Source organism: Trematomus bernacchii, unplaced genomic scaffold, assembly GCF_902827165.1.
Source record: "Trematomus bernacchii unplaced genomic scaffold, fTreBer1.1, whole genome shotgun sequence".
NCBI lineage: Eukaryota > Metazoa > Chordata > Actinopteri > Perciformes > Nototheniidae > Trematomus > Trematomus bernacchii.
The window spans coordinates 2,903,516-2,925,746 of record NW_022987656.1 but is presented as its reverse complement, the minus strand read 5'-3'; the positions used below and the strand labels follow the sequence as shown (position 1 = coordinate 2,925,746).

Sequence of the window (22,231 nt, the reverse complement as noted above, 5' to 3'; positions counted from 1 at the left end):
CAAGGCTGACCTCTACCGTTCAGTGATGGGAGGGGAAACAAACCCAAAATAGATTCACAGCATGTCCTCTCCTTAAGCACATCCCCACAGTGAACCAATATGCAGAGTCAGTGCTCCTGCCATGACTTGTTTGCTTTGTTTAACGCTCTAATCATTAAGCAAACACCGATCATATCACCGGCTGAAATATTCAAGCTTTTGCAACAAAATGCACCAGAAATAGAGCGATGGAAGAAAACAGATTCCTGATTGCCGTAAAAGACCATCACTGTTTATGGTAATCAGAATCACAAATCATAAATATATATCGAAGAAGATTAGCCTTTTTAACGCTGGAGGGTAGTTAATTATACATAGATCAACCATGATTGCTTTATATTGTGGATTAAAAGGTTCCTATTATTCTTTCGGTGGTTTCCCTTTCCTCTAGTGTGGAATATAGGTTTCTGTGCATGCAAATGCTCTGTAAAGACAACTTGCTAGCGCTCCAACGCATCGTACCTGATAGGCTAAGAGGCGGGACATTTCTAAGCGGTAGACCAATCACAACAGAGCCGACCATCTAACCAATCAGAGCATACTAAGCTCTGGTTTCAGCACAGCCAGTATGAGGAAAATAAAGAGCTTTTTGAACATTAAAGCATGGAGACATGTCACAGTAGAGACACACGACACTATTATGAACCTGAAAATGATTCTTAAAGGGCCCCTTTGAAGCCACTATGTATCTACAATTATTACAATTTGTATTCTGATTATTTTGTTAAACATTTGACAAACTTAGTGTGCACTGCTGTATGTTACGTCTTTGTTTTAATATGACCAAAGCCAGGTCCATTCCAATATATGTATTTTTTTTTGACCAAAATGCCTCTGATTATATTAAGTTATTATCTTGTTTCTATCCCAATTTATGTTTTGATTACCACATGTGCCTCAATGATGCGAGATAAAAATGATCCGTCATCTGTTCCATGACCTCTCTAATGACCTCTCCATCTCCTTCCTGTGTGTCCCCAGGAAACAGTTTAGGAACGGACATGATGACGGAGCACCCGCTGCTGTCGGAGCCCTCCTCCGTCAGCTTCTACAACTGGATGTCCAACGCTGTGGGCAACAGGACCGGGGGGGCGGTCCAGGACTCCCCGATGAACCGCTCCCAGCACAACAGCCTGCAGACAGGTAGACAGCGTGTGCTTTTAGGGGGTTCTATTTGAAAGAATACTTGGAGAAGGGGTCAGAAGTACCTGCAGCTAAGCAATATCCTGCAGTCCTTTCTAAAGGGGAACAAACACCGTTATCCTTTCTTCAAATACACAAGACTCCATTGACAAAAATGTATGAATTAAAATGTATTGTATTGAACAACCCCACACAATTTCAACTTTCCCTTTACCACCTTCATGCTTCACTAAGCACAGTATGTACACCAGATCAGAACTCACATCATGTTGCTGTTTTAGACCCGCCGGACTCTCCTGTCGACCACTACCAGTACCAGCCTCTGCCGTCAGTTATCAGTCCAGAAGAAGGTCAGGGAGTGTTGCTCAGTGTTGTGCTGACGGTGTTGGTCAACTAGCTAGCTAGCTGTTAGCTTGTCCCCCTTTGGTAGTTTAATAGTCACCTAGAACTCTGTGTCAGTGTTTCCTGCAGACAAAAAATGAAACTGATAGTTTTAGTTGTGCAAATAAAATAAGATGACCTTCATTTATGCTGAAGGGAACTTGATTAGATATTTATCAACAAGGAATGCTATTGTCTATATGAAATTATTTCGATTTTTATTCTGACCTTTGTATCTGTTGAAAAATAAGACACACCCAGTTACAGTGTGCACTGTTGTCTATAGCTGTTCTCTACATGTAATGACTTTGTACAATATGACAAGGATACCATTTAAGACAATAATGTTTCTCAATCAATACATTGTGTTCATTTGGTTGCACCATCTACAGCAATCCATACATTGGGTTTTTGGTCCAACACCAGGGCTCTTTTTCCTTTGATCAGTTTGAAATCTTTACACCTCATAGGTTAATAGTGGTCATTAAGGCTGCACAAATTATTGAAATGATATCAAAATCGCAATATGGATTAGTGCAATCTTCGAATCATGTGTTGCACAACATTTGTTTTAATTTAATAATTCTGTAATAATTCTGAGATTACACTCAGAAATCTGAGGAAATATTCACAATACTTTATTTTTATTTTATTTTTTAAAAGTCTGAATTCTGAGATTCAAGACAGAATTCTGACTTTATCTCAGATCTCCAAAAACATTGTTACATATGGCCCTTATCCACTTCAATATTAATTTCAAACAATTGAAAATTGCGTTAAAATGATCACATAGTACCCCACATGTACTTATATAGTGGATATGTAGTGTGTTAAACTCTCTGACTGGCCTGCAGCAGTGTGATGGATGGATACAGTTGTGCTGTTCGCTCACTGCTCCTTCCAAACATTATTTAGGAACCAGAGCATTTGAGGGGATTTTAGCGACCTAGAATCTACGAAGCCTCTGCTCATCTGTACTTCCTCTCATTTTCTGAGTCACTTGATCTCTGTGAAGATGCATCTTACCTGCACAGTTTAGCTGATGTGGTGGTGCAATTATGTTGCATGAAAAACGGCTGGATATGAGCCCATGATGATAAGTGCTGCCGTTATCTCCCCACCTAGGTGTCAGTCATTGGCAGCAAAGCACACAGACACATTAAAGGAATAAGATGTGGCTGTTTACACTTCCAAATTCTGCATAAAATGGCCATAAAGTTCCTCTTTACGCTCAGTTTAATGTGACGCCTGCCTTCCATTTAATTCACTCTAACATCTGTGTTTATAAGGAGGCGGAGAGGTAAAGTGGTTCACCCTGAGGCACTCTGCTCACTCTCTGCTGCTCATATTACCATCGGGCTGGCTGATGCATCCATATTATTTCCTTATGTGTCATAATCGTCAAGGTTTTAGAGGCTGCATAACATTAAGACCCAACAGTCCACCCTAGAATATTGTTGCAAAATTCATCAAATCAGAATGAGGGTTTTGTGACATATATTATTTAAATATAGGGAGTATATATATATTTTATATATTTATTATTTTATTTGTAATAAACGTAGGCAATACAAATATATTTTAAAATAAAAATATAGCTACATATTTATATTAACAGGAGAAGTTAAATGAAAATGTTCAAAAAAAGATAAAATAGAATACAAATATTTATGTAAGCATAAAAGGTTATTTAGAAATGTGCAATAAAATATATAATAAAATGTTCATATTAAAATATGAAGTTAAATAAAATGTGCAAAGCTATAATACAATAAAAAAAAATCGTATTAACCCAAGTAGTTAGATACAAATGTGTAATAAAAAATTACATATTTGAAAATAGAATATATATATCATATTTATGTAATCATACATTTAAATGAAATTGTGAAATAAAATACAGTAAGAATATTCCACAAACATAAGAAGATAAATTAATAGTATGGCCATTCTACAATATGTATATTACAAAATATGCAGTGGTGTATAAAGATTGTAATTGTGAAATAAGTACAGTTTCTGTGTATTGTATATATGATTGAATCCATATTGCCCAACCCTATATTAACAGTAAACCCTGAGCCGCTCACGTGTTCTGGGGTGAACTCGTCCTGCAGACATCACACAGCATCAGCTCCAGCTCACACCACATGTATCCTAATCATCTCTTCTACACCTGCAGGTGGGGCGTGCAACCTACCCACAATCCCCTCTGCCTCAGACTTCAACACGGTGCTGTCCAGCGACCAGAACACCCTGGACGGGACGCAGTCCCAGCATTCTCAGCACAGCACCAGCCAGGACGACATGGCCGACATCGAGGAGGGGAACCAGTGCCCGGCCGCTGTCCAGCTGGCCGACGCTCAGGTGCTGTGAACATCAACAATGGAATACAAATATTTATACAAACATTAGAATTTAAATGAGGAAGGTACATTTACATTAGTAAATAATCCCGGGGGAAACATTTACTCGGTTTTAGAACAAAATATAGTAAAACAATTCCAGTTCCTCAAAATTGGACTTAAAATATAATACTTGGGTAAATGTGCTTAATTTACATTCCGCCAATGCTAATGATGTTATGTTAATAATGTAACCTATGCTAGGTGGAAAAACTAATAATTGTTAGTAGAAACAGTGAATTTGCACTTAGCATATTTGAGTGTACTCTTTACATATCCGTTGTCTTGCCTTGATTAATGTTTATCTTCCTGGGTGGTACAATCTGCACAATCTGAGAAAACATGTATTCTTTGTGTGTGTCTTGATCTCCGTTCCCCCTCCTCAGGTTGTTTTCAAGCCTTTGCTGAGCTACACAGGCATCCAGGCCCAGGACGCCACTCCTCTCAGCTACAAGATGTACTTTGGAGAGCATCTGTCTTTTTCTGGAAACCTGGAGTGTCTCAGGGCAGACATCGTGGACTCCGACACCTCCAAAGAGCGGAAGAACAAAAGATCCAGGAGGTACGATCAACCCTAGGCAGTAGCTAAACTGATTTGGAAAAAAACAAAATATTCAGGGGGTAAAATAAATCCTGACAATAAATCAACAATAAGACTTCAGTGTCATCATATTGTTATATATGTATTTATTTCCATTATCAGGAAATTAGTTGACATTTTGATTTCACCAAAATATAGAATGAAGGGCTGCATGATTTTTAAGCTTAAAAGATGTTCACGTTTTGTTCCGTCAGTTACTAGCTCACTGACACTTCTATGTGTCTTTAAAAGACAGTTGCTATGTTGCAAAATGAGACTGATTAGCATCATCACGGTGAACATTAGCTGCCTTTAGTTTAGCGGTGGTGACTTGAAGTCATAAGATCATCTAGTAGCTAGTTCAGCCTAACATTAGCTTTTTAGTTGAGATAAAACATCTACCATACAATCCGCTGAACAAAATGTGCAAGTATATTTTGGCCACAGTTAGAACCTTTTCCAGCACTGCAAAATCCAGTGGATATCATTGGATTTTGTTGGAACCCTTGAGATGTTTACTTCCAGGTCTGCCTACGAAAATACATCTTCAATTAATCACTCTATTCGCCCTAATTGCGATATCAACAAAATGTGCAGCCCGGACAGTATGTCAGCTAATCACACACACATAACCCTCTCCTCTCCCTCCCTCTGTCCTCAGACAAGGCATGGTGAACCTCCCCCCGCTGGAGTTCAAGCCGGCGCTGCTCATCGAGACGTTCAGCCTGAACGCGGTGGTGATGGAGAAGTCGACGAGCGCTCCTCAGGGCCCCACCGCGGCCCCGCTGTCCTTCCACGACCTGAACCGCCGCCACTACAACACCTTCCACTGCGACTTCACCACCGCCTGCCAGGCCATCAGCCAGCGGGTGGACATGGCCCTGGTGCGCCTCATCCACCAGTTCAGCACCATGATCGACGACATCAAGGCCACGCAGACGGACATCAAGCTGAGCCGCTACACCGCCGGCTCCGCCTCCCCCACCCCCACCTTCAAGGCGCGGCCGTACCGACACTTCAGGTCGACGGACTTCAGCCGCAGCTCCCGGGGAAGCATCAACGGGGCGGGGCGCAGCGGGACGCAAACACTGAGGAGCAAGAGAGGCGTGGGGGGAGGAGGGGGAGGGGGGGCAGGCGGCGCCGGGGGTTTACCGGCCAATGGACCTCCGTCAGGCATGGACACGCTGGGGAGGAGGGAGCCGAGAGGACGCACCTCCCTGGGACGATCGGAGCGACGCACCTCCAAGGTGATCATGATCGAGAAACATGTTTTAAAAATGTATTTCAATTTTACTTTCTTATGATAAACATTTGCAAAAGCACACAGTTGCTTTTGAGTCAAACAAAAATGGAAAAATTGTTTAAAAAAAAGAATAATATTATAATCAGTTATGAATAAAACAAAAGGGTTAAATAAGGCTCAAATACATGTCAATAAAATCAAACATTCTTCATCTGTATACAACTAGTACACAGTGGAGTATATTAGTATTTATAGATTCAAAACATAACGTGTTAATAACAAAAGATATACAAGTCTACAATCTCAGAAACTGCATTAATAATGCTTTTAGTTACCCATTAGTCAAATTCAAATAAAAAACATGATAAATAAAGTGCTTTCAGATTTATTTTTGGGAGTTTGAAGTCTCAAAAATGACCATACATACTACCGTGACCATACGTTTCAAGATTTCAACTTTCAGCAATATTGCATTAATAACCCTATGTTCGTAGTGAGTGTTTAGACTTTCAAATTGTCATGCTCCATTTTGATATTGGCTATGTGGCAACAGGAAGAAAAAAAAATTAGGCTGAAACTAGCTGAATTACTTCTATTTTGGATTCAACTGCAGATCATTTTCTCAACTAATTGGTCAATCGTTGGGGTTATAAAATGCCAGATATTGTGAAAAAGTCCATCGTATTTTTGTCTATCTTCATAATTGAAATGCTGAAAAAAATAACAATTTCAAGCCCCATATAGTTAGAACAATTTTGTTCTCCTATTTTATTTTATTTTTTACTTTTGTTTCTTTGTTGCATTTTACCTATAACTTATGTAAGAAAGTGGGTTTTTATTTTTATAATAAGAATAGCTTTGTTTTCCAAATCGTTTTGCCACCAAAAGAAATTAGAAATGTAGTTAAACTCCTAAATTGCATCATTTGCGTTTTTTTGAAGTTTGAACAACCAGTATCTTCCCGAGGTCTTTAGTGAAAATCTTTCTCAGATAGTGGTAAATGCTCTCAATTATTCAACCTGTCCAGTCCTTCAGACTTGTTTAGTAACATCAGAAATATCATTCTGAAACTTTTCTTCACTCAAACTGTAGAGGGAGCCAGTAGATAGTAAGACAGGAACAGAGTCAGCTGTCGGGGGGGAGAGTCTTTCATTCAGTCTCTGGTAGAGTCTTCTCCGCAGCTCTGTTTGACTCGACAGTTCTCACAGGGGAAGTTTTCTTTTCTCCTGACAGTTGGAACATGTACGTCAAACTTGTTGCTTTGAAGTGAAGGGATTTATATCAAAGTAGACAAGGTATCAGATGCCACAATACCTTCGAGAAATATAAACCAAGAAATCTCTCTCTGCAGAAGGACCGAGTCACTTTCCTGCTCACTGGAGTCAATGTCACGAGTTCAGGGGGTCTTCATTACCTGACTCAGGACAGTAAACAGTAGAGCAATGAAAAGAGAAATGATTCAGATATTTACCCCTCAGCTCCATGATGTGACATTTATTTATACACTAACCCTACCCACACCCCACCCATCCCCTGCACCCCCTGCATTGTAATTTGAATAATAGATCAATACAAAAATAAATTGATTCCATGTAGGCAAGGCAAGTTTATTTATATAGCACATTTCAACACAAGGCAATTCAAAGTGCTTTACAAAAATGAAAGACATTAAGAGCACTAAGAAACATATTATGAAATGACATTTAAAAACACTCATTTAAAAGCAATGGTATAAAATGACATTTAAAAACACTCATTTAAAAGCAATGGTATAAAATGACCTTTACTGTAAGATAGATTTTTAGTTTTCGCCAAAACTATTCCTCTTTTTTATGAATGCACATTAGTTTTTAAGTTGTCTTTTCTAGGACTTTTTTGGTGTTCTCCGCGAACCAGGGTCTTGAAACCAAAACGGCACACGTAGGGGACTTTAACCACCTATGAGGGGACTTTAACCCCAATAATGACTTTAACTACCTACGGGGGGACTTTAACCCCAATACACGTAGGGGACTTTAACCCCAAAAATAATAAGCCTGAATATATCAATTAAAACCAGCGGCAAAATGGCATTTAAAATCAGTCATTAAAAAGCCAAGATATTAAAATAAACATTAAAAGAAAAAAACACGTGAATAAAAGTTACAGTGCAGTTTAAGATATGAATAGCTCAATTAAAAGCAGCGACAAAAAGAAAAGTCTTCAGCCTGGATTTAAAAGTAGTAAGAGTTGCAGCGGACCTGCAGGTTTCTGGTAGTTTGTTCCAGATATTTGGAGCATAACAACTGAACGCTGCTTCTCCATGTTTAGTTCTGACTGGTGACAGAAAGCTGACCAGTCCCTGAAGACCCGAGAGTTCTGGATGGTTCACACTTTAGCAGTAGGTCAGAAATGTATTTTGGGCCTAAACCATTCAGTGCTTTATAAACCAGCAGCAGTATTTTGAAATCAATTATTTGACACACAGGAAGCCAGTGTAAAGACTTCAGAACTGGAGTGATGTGATCCACTTTCTTAGTGTTAGTGAGGACTCGAGCAGCGGCGTTCTGAATTAGCTGCAGCTTTCTGATAGATTTTTTAGTGAGACCTATGAAGACACCATTACAGTAGTCAAGTCTACTGAAGATAAAAGCATGGACAAGTTTTTCCAAATCCTGCTGTGACATTAGTCTTTTAATCCTAGATATGTTCTTTAGATGATAGTAGGCTGATTTAGTAACTGTTTTAATGTGACTGTTGAAACTCAGGTCAGAGTCCATGACTACACCTAGATTTCTGGCTTTATCTGTTGTTTTGAACATTGCAGACTGAAGCTCAGCGCTAACGTTTATATGTTCTGCCTTGGCTCCAAAAACCATTATCTCAGTTTTATCTTTGTTTAATTGGAGAAAGTTCTGACACATCCAGTCATTGATTTGTTCAATGCACTTATGCCCCTTTCACACCGGCGCTTTTTCCTGTTCACACCGCAGCGGCTCCGCGTCATAGCTCCGGAATGCGGTTCACTTCCAGCTCCAAAAAGTTGTCGGTCTAGAGGCAAGAGCTTCGGAGCTATGACGCGGCGTCGCTTACGTCTCTCTTACGTCGAGGCGTGCAGGAAACTAAACCCACCTCCCCTGAACATGGGTCGACTGAAGAGTCTCGTCATGCCTGCCTACAAGCAGTCATGTCCGACTATCACAAGTAGAATCATAATGAAAAATACGCTGGTAAAATGTGCCTGTAGAAAACGGCTTAGCAAGTAGTCAGTTTAGCTTCGGTTGCTATGCTAACATCACCCATGTTATACCAGAGAAACTTTCATAACAGCGTTGTGATGCCAAACAGCGTCAATTCAGACTGACACACATTCACTTAAGGGGAACTGGGGATATGTATCAGCTGCTTGTGTGACAGTCAGACAGTGAATACTTTAGAGCCGTGTGAGCTAACCCGGAGCTAACGGGAGAATAAACTCCCGTGGAAGAGCAGCCAGCACTGCAGCGGTCGGTAAATGCCGCTGAAACACATTAATAAACAATGAACCACGGCACTCTGGAGAAAAGTGTAAGGTTGGAGAAGTCGTTATTTAATTTAATCTGGCTTCGTATGATTAAAAGCAACACGATCATCGACCCGACGCAGTCCCCCCCCCCCGTTGTTGTTCTGAGCTCCGTTGGGGAGAAAATCAGCGATGTAAGCGGTGACGTCATGACGCAGCAGCGGCAGCTGGGCGGTGTGAACAGAGCGGGAGCTGAAAAGGGAAACCGGAGCTGAACCAGAAAAGCTCTAGCTAGGAGCTAGAAAGGGAAAAGCGCTGGTGTAAAAGCCGCATTACTCAGTGTTTGAATTGGAGCATTGTCTCCTGGTGAAATGGTTAGGTACATTTGTGTGTCATCCGCATTGCTATGGTAACTTATTTTGTTGTTTTTCATTATCTGAGCCAGTGGTAGCATGTAGATGTTAAAGAGAAGAGGCCCCAAGATGGAGCCTTGAGGTACCCCACATGTCATATTTGTCAACTGAGATGTGTATTTACTAGGGATGCTCCGATCGCCAATTTTGGGGCCGATCGCCGATCGCCAATCGCCGATCGCCGGAATCAGTATCTGCCGATACCGATCGCCGATCCGATCGAGTGGGCGGGGCCTAAATGGAAGATTTAAACATCACTTTAAATCTTCCATTTAAAGTGATGTTTAAAACTCAGTTAATGGGGCTCATTCACTGGAGCTTCCACAAACAACAATCAACTTAATTATTACATTCAAATTATGTATATTATTCAAGTTTACATTCACTTTGGATAATAACACGGGAGAAATGAGCAAGCGCTCTCTTTTCCTCTCTCCCTCTCTCTCTCCCTCTCTCTCTCCCCCTCTCTCTCCCCCTCTCTCTCCCCCGCTCTCCCTCTCCTGACAGCCCGTCAGTATCGTCTCATGCAGCTCGCTGATCCAGTAATGTGTGAGGCCGACAGTGAAGAATAAACATATTTATAACTAGTTTAGCTTGTTCCAGAAGTAGATAAAATAGCTAAGTGTGTTAGGTCTAACTCTTGTGTGTTTTGCTCCGCTCACCGCTCCGTCACAGCGGGTGGAGCTGCAGGGTTTCTGCTTCACACACACGTTGCATACCGCTATTTTACTGTCTTTTTCGGACACCTTAAAATAATGCCAGACCGGTGAAGCCATTTTGGCGAGCTTGTTTTGCCGCGCACAGAGAAAAGTGTCATGTATTTTACGTCATGCGATCGGCCCTCGCGATCGGCATGTTTAGAGAGCACCGATCGATCGGTAGAGAGTGAGTATCGGCAGATCTCGATCGGTGACCGATCGATCGGAGCATCCCTAGTATTTACCTATAGAAACAAAGTTTTTTCTGTCCTTTAAGTAGGATTCAAACCAATTTAGAACTGTTGCCGAAAGTCCCACCCAGTTTTCCAGTCGGTCTAGTAATATGTTGTGGTCAACAGTGTCAAACGCACCACTGAGATCTAATAATACTAACACTGAAGTTCTGCCATGTAGGAAAATAAAGCAACTTAAGAGAATAATAAATAAATGAATCAACAGATAAACGAATGAATAAATGGATAGATCGATTTTAAAGGATAGAAATATTATCGATCACATAAAAAAAAAAGATTTGAAAGGTTATTAATATTATTTCACATTTAAAACTGAAAAATGAGCCCATACAGGAAAATAAGACGGATTAATTATTACATAACTAAACAAATAAATAAATAAAAGGTGTTAAAAATAAACAACCTTAAGTAACAGTTTATAATAGTGTATGAAATACTAATTAAATAAATATTATCCTCTGCTATTCAGGGGAGATTTTAAAAGCTGTCAAAATGTACTATCAAGCGCTGACATTTTATAGATGAAATCCACAGAGCCACACAAATGTTATCTTCTCAAGTAAAACGAAAATACCGTAAGGCAGATAGAGGACTATTCTGGGATTTCCATTCTAGTCAAATTCAGTGACAAGCTAATAAAGATGTGTATGTCAATATTTATCAGCTTGTCTGGCAGTAAGTGGCTCCTGGAAAACAGCTGTGACATTTCTACTTGTTAGTAACGTGGAGTGTTGTGTTCAGGTGTCGAGGAAGGGCTCTCGTGACGTGGCCGACCACATGGCCATCCAGATGGACGACTCGGACTCCATCACGGTGTCGGAGCAGAGCGAGCCGTCGGCAGAGTGTTGGCAGAACATGTACAAGCTGCTCAACTTCTACTCCCTCATCTCCGACCCCACCGGCATCCTGGAGAAGAGCTCCCCAGAGAACTGTCTGTCAGGTGGGAGCCGGCCCCGGCCACTCATCCTCTTCCTGGTGTCCCTCCATGTATTTCCATTCTGCTTCACTGGGCACAACTACAGTTTATAGCTTAATTTATCTCCTTATATTTTGAACAAATTGTTGTTGTTCTTTGTGATTTCTCTTCTTCCTTCTATTGCTGTCAAATCTTTATTTTCTCCTCCCTCTTCCTCCTTTCCTCCTCTCCAACCTGAAGTATGCCTTTTTACTGTTTTATGACCACTTTATTGACCCTACTCTAGAAATACTATGCATTCGTCTTTATACTCATACATTGCATGTGTCATTGTATGCATGCTACCTACACAAAAGTTAGTACTCAGCTGCTGGTATGTTGCATGCAATTATGCATTTAATACTCTATTTTCCATTAATAATGGTAACGATAATCATAATAATAATGTGCTCTTAGTTTAAATGGCAAAAAACTGATTTATTTCTATTAAATACAGGCAGGACACATATAAAGGAGATGACATTACAAAATAATAATAATATATATATATATAGTACAGAGTTAAGGACATTTCAAATAACTACGTTGACAATCTAATATGATCTGATATCTCCAAGAACCAATAGTGGACACGTGACATTCAGAGATTTTTTTTCCCCCACATAATCCCACTATTCCTCACAACCTATTTTGTCCCATTTCATGCTGTGTGGATGAAAATAGTCCACAGATGATGAATAGCATTATTTTGTTGGGTGAAAAACAACATTTTAAAAGCTGAATCATAGAGTCTACATTACATTTTTCTAACTAATACTGAAATACTAATACTTAACCTTTATAATTGATCAAGTAAATGTTGATTGCATAGCGTAATGTAGTAAAAAGACACCATTGGCATTTAGCTTCACTTTCACTCTTCAAATCTGTGTGCCACTAGGTACCATCTCCCAGGATAATGAAGACTCTATTATGGCACAACGCCATGAAAACCAAAATGCAATGCTGTGGAGTGTTTTAAACTCTTCTCCAAAGTATCTACCACTACAAACAATATATGCCATTACATGTCATTCAGCTGATGTTTACATACATACACTTAGCGGATGAGCGGCAGATGATGGATGCATGGATGGTTGGATAATATATCTAAATATATTCCTTACTTTTTCCCTGACCTGACAATATCTGTCGCCTTTAGTAGACGCTGAGAAAAACAGAAACCTTAATGTTAGTCTTTGCGACAACTTCTACAGTGAACACTTGAAACACAAGGGACAGGAGAAGTTAAAACGTTGTCTTTTGCCACAGTAATGTATATCAATCATACATATGTGGTTCGCTACTTCCTTTTAGCTCTATAGTTCTTTCTTTTTTCAGTCAATGTTTCCTGATAATACCTTTTGCTGCTGTAGATGCAACAATTCCCTGAGGGCTTCATTAACTATGAGAGGAGCCTGTAGTAGTGGGACACCTTGATACAATGACAGAATGAGTTCCTGTGGGACTAAACCTTGCTCGGTTATGTTTTAAACTACAGTACAGTAATTGTCACAGGTCCAAAATAGCCTCATGTTATCCTGCTAAACCTACAGTTAAACAAACACTTCACCGTAGTGTAATAAAATAACATCCCACAATTAATGTCTAGTCTTCACAAAAGTATTCTAATTATGTAGTGAAAGGTTTTTATGGTGTATTTTATGAATCTTGACTTCAATCATGTTCTTCTCATGTAATTTAGTGTTGATGATATCAGAGAATAGAGGATTTATATGGAAGCCCTGAGATGCAAATGAGGGAGAAAAAGAATCTGATAATCAAATGTTTTGTTCTGATCTAAAATGGTTTCTTTTCTGTGCGTTTGCCTTAAGAATGGGTGGAAAAAAGATGATCGAAGAATAATCTTTCTCAGTTCGTAAAACCTTTTTTTTACGAACACAGTTTTTGTATCGAGAGAACGAATAATTAATTTAAAGAAAATTACTCTTATAAACAATAGTACAATTATTTTGTGGCAAACAGAGGTGACGGGATGAAGTGTAAAAACTAAACGGAAGGGATGAATCGACTTTAAGGGAAAATAGAAAATGCTTTATATAAATAGTGCACTTTTACCCCTTGTGGCCAAAATAAGAATTACAACAACAAGCACTTGATCCTGAACTGAGTTATTCTTTTAAATCTCTTCTTCATGTGTATTTACCAAACTCACCTTATCCTTGCAGAAGGTGGCCGCCGGCCCTCGGAGCCGTTCTGTAAAGTGATCTTTGAGAACGAGCAGCAGGATAACTCCACCCCCAACAAGCCCCCGGGCTCAGGGGGGCGGCGGCGCAGCCTGGTGAGCTCCGAGCCGCAGCACGTCACGCTCATCGTGTTCGGCATCGGCATGGTGAACCGCACACACCTGGAGGCCGACATCGGAGGGCTCACCATGGAGGCGGAGCTCAAGAAGATCCACGGAAGCTTCACACTGAAGGAGAAGATGAAAGGTGAGGCGGAGATCTGTGTGGGTGCTCATCGGAAATAGTTGTACTTACCTTCAATTCCCTGATGTGTAAAGAAAAAAGCCCTGTGTTTGGTGTAGTCTTAAGTAGTGATGGGAAATATGGATTATATCAAATATCATGATATTTTGGACAAAATACCTTGATATTGATAATGTACGGAAGAGGATTAGTGCCACATGTGAATTATCTTTTGAGTTCTGAGAAAAAGTAAGAATTCTGAGATTAAAGTCAGAGAAACTTTTACTGTGATTTTAGATATTTTTAGAATTCTGAGCTTTTCTCAGAATGCTGACAATTCGACCGTAACCATAATGTCCATTCATTTTGTAGGATCACATCACAGTTTATTCTAACAGAGTTAATATGCCTAACTCTTCTCCTTACTTGCACCATTATTTATAATTCAGTATTATTTTCCTCCCTTTAATGCCTTCTTTGTTTGAATGTTAAAGTTATTGTTGGAGGATCCTGGGACTTAAGATGTTCATGGCCAATGCCAAGCTGTAGCCTTGGTGCATACTGTATGACGATGAAGCTTTTGAATAATTCGAAAATCAGTCTTTTGGATGAATTCCATTTTAATAAACAATATCTGTAGACTTTGGCCTTGAATTGTTTTTACCATTTATTCTTCTTTTCAGGAGTTTTAAGATATACATTCTAAAGCCATTGCATCAATAGGCAATAAAAATCATTTTATTTCTGTCTGGCAGAAAGCAATTCTGATTAAAAGTTAAATCTGTTTGATGTAATCTTTCTTTTCATTTTTGTGTCCACAGATATCCTGCACCAGAAGATGACAGAGACGTGTGCCTCGGCTCACATTGGGGGGGTAAACATTGTTCTCCTGGAGGGCATAACCCCCGACATCCAGTACGTACAATTTCTCTTTAACGTCTGTTTTAAGATTGGTGCAGCGATGGCTTTTCAGAATATTTCAGAAAACAAATCTCTGGCAAACAGTTATGATACTTACACATTTTGTTCAGCAGGAAGATATTCACAATAACATATTTTAACCATAAATCAAAGTAGAAAGCTAACCTAATTCTATAAACGAACTACATCACAATCGCATGCCTTCACGTCACTACCGCTAAGCTAAAGGCGGCTAATGTTTAGCGTGATGACGTTTAGTAGTCTCGTTAAGCCACTTGTTAGCAACCACCGTTTCAAGACGCGTAGAAGCTTCAGACATTCACAAGTGGGGTAATTACTGACGTTTTCATGTTGTAGAAAAAGACTTGAGAATATCTTCAGCTTGTGTAAACCACAGACCTTTTTTCAGGCATCTAACCAATAACACGTTCAGAAACATGTCAACTTCAAGACAAAGGAACCAAAAGTGGTCAAATGCTAACTCATTTCCAAGTTTTAAGACTCATTCCTGCACCACTCTTTTAGAATGTCAAGTGTTTGTCTCATCTTGGAAGAAATGCTTTGAGAAGAAAGTTTACCGATCATTTTTAACAGTGTATTCCTCCAAAACCTTGCTTTCTGAAGTTTGAAATCAGTTTAGTTTTTTTACTATATTTCATTAAGATGTATTCAATGTTCAAAAATACATCAACTATTGGATTTACCTGCGGGAAGGATTTTGAACTTCTCAGCTCAAAAGTATTATTGAAACATGTATTGCCTTATTTAAGATACCCAAACAAGAGGTATCTAAATAGTGAGTGTTGTCAAAGAAGAATATCTTAACTTATATAAGAACACAGCAACAGAACTCGCACATACTGTAGATGCTTTATTGTCGACTTCCTTTGTAAGTGTCATCTAAAGAGCGGATGCAGTGTTTTCCACAAGCGTTGCCGCTCAGCGTGAGCCAATTACAGAGTCCTTCGCAGCTGGGAAATGTTAATAGTAGTTTTTGTTTACACTGCGAGCAATTTCCTCAAAACATAAGCACCCTAATGAAGTTATAAGCCTCGTAGTCATGCACGGAGACAGACTGATGCATCTCCACGCTGCTATGATTCAGTTTCTACTGCTGCTTCAATAAGAAGCTTTTTTTCATCTTCTATTTAACAGACGCTGTGAATGTAAAACTAACACTTAATCCTATTTTCATACAGTGTGCTCTCAACTGCACTTGTGTCTTTACATTTTTAACTTGGTGCTTTGTAGTTGCTACTGATGTGTTAAATTGTCCCACATTCAGATGTATATAAGAATGGTCGACATAAATGAATGACAAAGACATAGTAAGTCAATATTCAACAACAGGCTCCAATAAAGTCTGTTGGGTGCCTGTTAAAGCATTGTATCTGCAATGTTCGCAGACTAGTTCTTCAAAATCCAGATGCAGTTTTCTGGCAACAAAATGTAACTGTGGTTATCCTTGAGGGCTCATTTTATTGTGGTTAGAATGTAAGTTCTTTATCAATCAACAGCCTTAATAAGTTAATAAGCCCTTCAGAAACAGAGCGGAGGGAGAATGTGAATACGCAAAGCAGTGGACACTGAAACATGCACATACATTGGATAAATAACATAGGCGTTTAGTTTATTTAATAAAAGAGCACATGTTCAATGTGAAAAGTGACCGTAGATAGATTACTTCAGTTGCAATTTGGTGCTATATATATATTTTTTTTTAATTTAATTTTTTTTTTAAAACAAAAATAAAACCCCTTGAATTTCAGGCGGGGCGCGGGGCTCCGTTGGCAGGGCGCAGCGCCCCGCCAAGACAATGGTAGGGGAAACACTGTCATAAATATCAGATAGTCATCGTTTTGAGATAGAAAGATCCAACTAGGAGATAAAAAGTTATAATTAAGCGATACAAAGTAGTAATTGTTAGATAAAAAGTCTGAATTAGAAGATACAAATCTAATTGAGATTACGTCCTGATTATAAAATAAAACGTCATAATTATGACAGAATAACTTGAAAATATGAGATAGTCATATTTAAGAGTTTTTATGAGATGAGATGGGAGAGTCCAAAATAATGAGATACAAAGTCATAAATATGAGATTATGTCATAATGATGAGATAAATAGTCGAAATGGAGATAAAAAGTCACTCAGGAGATACAAATGTTGTGATTGAAAGTTATAATTACAAGATGAAGTCATAATTATGAGATAGAGCAAACCACATTTTCCTTTTGAAATGGCTCTTCAATGCTTGAATAAAACTTTCTTTTCAGTTTATGGTGTCTCTGAACTGTTTCAAACTTTCTTCTGCTTTTCTTCTCCTTTTTGTTTTTCCTTTGCTTTTTCTTCCTGCACTACTTGCATAGACTGGAGGATTTCCCAACATCTCCCACCAGCACAGCTAAACAAGAGTTTCTGTATGTTATTGCTACCATTCAGGGCTCACATCCATTAGTCAATGGAAACACAGTTGCCCTGATTTTACATCCTATATTTGTCTAAGTCACCTTCATCCGTGTGTATTTGCACTGAACATTTTCTCACGACTCCCCTTGGTAACTCTACGGAAGTAAATTAGGGCCACATGAAAAACATGTATTGAGTTCCGATCAAAAGTGATTTCTTTTTTTGGGTTCTGAGATTAAAGTCAGAATTGTCAAAGTTAGAATTCTGACTCAAATTTCAGAATTCCGACTTTCTTCTCAGAATTCTGGACTTTAATCTCGTAATTTACTTTTTTCCTCAGAATTTCAACTTTTCTCTCAGAATTCAGATTTAAATCTCAGAATTCTTACTTTATTCTAAAATTGTCAACGAGTTCTGGCTTTATTCTCAGAATTCTGACTTTAATCTCAGAATTGACTTTTTCCTCAGAATTCTGAGTTTTTTCTCAGAACTTTGATTTAAATTCCAAATTCTGACTTTTATTTCGGATTTTATTCTAAGAACTTCAAACTTTTTCAGAATTCTTACTTTTATATCCAACCTAAATAAACACTTTTGGTCAGAACTTACGGTAATACTTTTTTTACATGTAGCCTTTATTCTCTTCCATATAACTGTGTGTGTATATAGTAACGTTCCACCTACTAGAAACCAAAAAATATATAAACAAATGATACTTTAGTCATATATTTTCTTTTATATATGTGTGGAATATGCAATGTTTTTACATTTTAATTTACAAAAACATATGTAAAAAATGTTTGGGGTTATTGAAATAGGAAAACATAATGAAATATGGGTAATATTTCCAGTCTGCCAAAATACTGAAATATCTTTCAAGCATTCTGATATTTCTGAATGTTATTCCAGTGTTATTAGTATATTTCAGTATTGCATTGCATTTTGGCCGCGTCGAACGTGTACAATTCATTACCTTCATTCATAGTGGAACATGTGTCACCGTTCTGATTGCTCATACCCAGGAAAGTGAATGCTGTCCTGAATCTGCATGGTGTCTTACTGTTTGATGTCTTCTAAATACTTCCACTGAATCCCTTCATATGTCAACTTCACATGCCGAAAGTTTTTTATTTCACTTCTATGAAATTCATTCCATTTAACTTTATGTTTCAGAACCGTGGTCAAATGCAACATCGCCAAGTCCCAGGCCCTGTACAGCGCCCAGCGAGGACTGAGAACCAACAACGCAGCCGTCTTCAAAGTGGGGGCCATCATCATCAACATCCCCCAGCACCCGGCCACGCTGCACAGCATGATGGTTCGCAGCTCCCACCAGCTCTCCAAACAGATTTCTGACCTCATCCGCCAGCCATCCAATGCGTACGTCCTCTTTTTATATCTGTCTTTAAGGTCTCATTAAAAGCTATTAAGCCTTGGGCCTCACTAGGTACAGTAGATAGGTTTATGGCTAGCCCTTACCCTATGGCTTTGAACATGACATTTGTTTTTACAAGGATGTCAGGTTTCCTTTTGTTTAGTTTTATTACATTTTGAAAGTCTAACCTCTATAAAATAGTCTATAATATAGTGGGTAACCATAATCTCAGACATTTAGCGATAAAAATGTCCCCAGTAAGACACATAAAAACCACACAACTTGATCCCACGGCCATAGCAGCATGAAATCATGCATTTTATTATACCCAGGCTTTCAATCTAGAACTCTGGTGGAAAAAGGAACACCCTCCAATTTGAACCAGATTGGCCCAGTTTGCCCTAAGGGGCAGATAGAGTGGTGCAGGGGTGATGTCTTTGTGTTTGTCCAGCCCAGAAGTTAGAATTGCTAAGGCTCCCTCTACAAAAAGCAAAGGGATTTTCCATTGGATTTTGGAATATTGCAGACAATAAGATCTATGGCAAATGCACATTCATGATACTTATATGTTTTCATCATCAGGATAATTCTTCACATATCCATCCATATGAATATATATATCCAATTTGAAGCGTAAATGCAATTACCAGAAGTAAAAAGCTAACAATAAGATATAAACAAACTACATCAAGGTTGCATGACTACGCATCACCACCACCAAGCTTAAGGCGGCTAATGTTCGACGTAATGGCGTTTAGAAGTCTCATTTAGTGACTTGTTTGCAAACGCTATTTTTATGACAAATAGACACTTCAGACATTGTGTGGGGGTATTTTGTTTATGTCCTAGATTAAAACGTTAATATCTCTTCATCCTTGGTTGACCACAGACCTTATTTCAGGCATATAAAAACATAATCATATAAAGCGGTTGGCTTGGAGACGAGCAAACCAGAAGTTGTCAAAGGCTATAATTTCTGGGTTTGAGGACTCATTCCTGCACCACTCTATACATGTCCCTGTAGTCCACTAGGTTCATTTCTGCTGTATTATATATTTCACAAAATTCATCCAAACTTATAGAAGATTGAAGATTCAACTTATTGTCATTACGTAGTACAGGTACTATGTAACGAAACGGTTTCTCTGCATTTGACCTATCCTAGTGTTAGGAGTAGTGGGCTGCCATTATGTACGCCGCCCGGGGAGCAGTGCCTTGCTCAGGGACACCTCGGTAGCACTTGGTCTTTCCGGGACTTGAACTGGTGACCTTCCAGTTGCCAAGCCAAGTCCCTATGGCTTCGCCACCACCGCCCCATATGTTGTTGATTGTGAAAAAAATCCCTCTTAAGTTTATTATACAGAACATAACATGCCTTTTTCTGTTAGTCAAAATGGAAATTAAAATAATTTATAATTTCAGATTTTCCCCCTATAAGGATATGTGAGCTACTTTTTAAAGGGAGATGTAAAAGGGTTAAAAGCAATTAAAAGCGGACTCTTAAATATTTGACCTGTAACTATATTCAAATCCCTGCATGCATCCATCATGCGACACACTACTGCCATTAGTGTGTAATGTACACTTCATAACAACCTCATAAGAAGTCTTTCATCTCCAAAAGTGACGGGTTCCTGCAGCACATTCACAGTGTTGCCAGTTAACTGCTTTCAAAGCCTGCGTGTGGTCTGTTTCCATGGTAATAGTCTGAATTATGTTAATATATTTATAGAGTTGTAGGTGTGCTTAGGATATTAACAACTTTTGCTATAATTTGATGTTCACAGGAAGATGAACCAGTGATAATAAAAATAAAAAACATACACACACACACACACACACACACACACACACACACACACACAAACCCATACACCGATGCACAAGTAACTAAATCAATGCAATAGTATTCAGTTTGTTACTGACGCAATAGCAAATCCTGCCCAGAAAATAACATAGCAACAGTTGCTTGATACAGCACCTCTTCCATATTTTCAAAGTCAACCCTTTTAAATAATGTTTTCCCCCCCCCTCACAGTCAACCTCCTAATAGGGAAGACACCCCCATTCCGCAACCCTCTGAAAAAGCATCCAGCATCAATCAGACCCCCGTGGAAGCTAACGAGTTCCCTCAGCTCCCCGAAGGCCTGGAGAAGAAGCCCATCGTGCTCAAGTTCAGCGCCATGATGGACGGCATCACCATCGGGGCCGCCCTGCTGCCCTCACTGAAAGCCGAGTACAAGATGGGTCGCATGAAGAGCCATGGCATGACAGGTGAGTGTGTGAGAGGATCCCTCTCATTGATTCCCACAATGACGTAAAGAAAAGACAGATTTCACATACCATCACACATTAAATGTTGTCCCCATTATTGTTAAAAATGGACTTACCCAGAATGAGAAATAGGCTTTGGCGAACAGTGGTGGTTTCTGGGGCAGCGCAGCCACTTTTAGAGAATAGACGAGTGTTTTGACATATGTTTGTAAGCCCACCCCGGAGGATTTGCAGAATAATCTCAACATATTAACACCACTTGTATGATTTACAAACAAACTACATCATGGTCATATAGGCTGAATCCTGTTCTGCGTAATGATGTCAAGTAGCCTCAGTAGTCTCAGTCTCATCGTTTTTGTTAGAAACCGCAGTTTTTATGACACAAAGAGGCTTCGGACATTCACCAGTATAGGTATTTACTGACAGATTTTTAACAAGATAACTCTCTTCATCTTGTTTTAACTTACTTACTTAAATTTTTCGTCTAAATGTCAAACCAACACGTTAAAAAAAAAAGGTTGACTTTGAGATGAGAGAACCAGAAGTGGTACAAAGCTAACTCGTTTCTGGATTTTAGGACTCCACACACAGAAGAGTCGATATTCCCTTTACTAATTATGCTTTCTTGTTTTAGGGGCACAAACCAGCTTCACCTTCGAGTTGCCGAACCACAAGCTTTGCTTCCAGTCCAAAGTGTCCCCGGTGGACATGTCCACCATGCCTCCCTCAGCCAGCCTCACCCTGCCTCCGGTCACCATGTCAGGGGAGTACATCATGGAGGACCACGAGAGCCACTCGGACCAGGGCTGGGCCCCCGACGACTTCCCAGCAAAGCAAGGGAACTACCTGCAGGGCAACTACCTGCGCTGTGTAGCCGAGGTAAGAAGGAGAGAGGCTTCACAGTGGAATGCCAGGAGAATTAGGAGAAGCTAACTGAGCCCCTCTGCTGCTAGGCAACAAAAGTCTGACCTTTAGTGCTGATGGTTCGACCGCCTTTTGTTCTGGGACACTCTGCAGCAGTCAATACTGTTATTACATATGAATCATCATTAATGCACATTTTAACTTATCTTATGTTTAAATTAATATTTTTTTTACAACGCATTATGTTTATTTTTATTTATTTTCTTTTGCCCATTCTTATTATAATTTATTTTGTTTATATACATTATTATTTTTTTTATTGGATATTTTACTTTACACAATATGTCTGTGTAAATATTTGT

At 39.2% G+C, this 22,231-nt stretch overlaps 1 protein-coding gene across 1 annotated transcript in view; it reads left to right on the top strand.

Moving 5' to 3' along the window:
* Positions 1-22,231, top strand: part of kiaa1109 (KIAA1109 ortholog) — a 131,797-nt gene that overhangs the window by 53,365 nt on the left and 56,201 nt on the right. Inside the window, 10 exon segments of the mRNA XM_034135314.1 lie at positions 1,021-1,182; positions 3,746-3,930; positions 4,355-4,530; positions 5,210-5,795; positions 11,379-11,577; positions 13,782-14,045; positions 14,843-14,936; positions 18,527-18,733; positions 20,767-21,002; positions 21,640-21,884. Coding sequence (XP_033991205.1) covers positions 1,021-1,182; positions 3,746-3,930; positions 4,355-4,530; positions 5,210-5,795; positions 11,379-11,577; positions 13,782-14,045; positions 14,843-14,936; positions 18,527-18,733; positions 20,767-21,002; positions 21,640-21,884 — 2,354 coding nt within the window.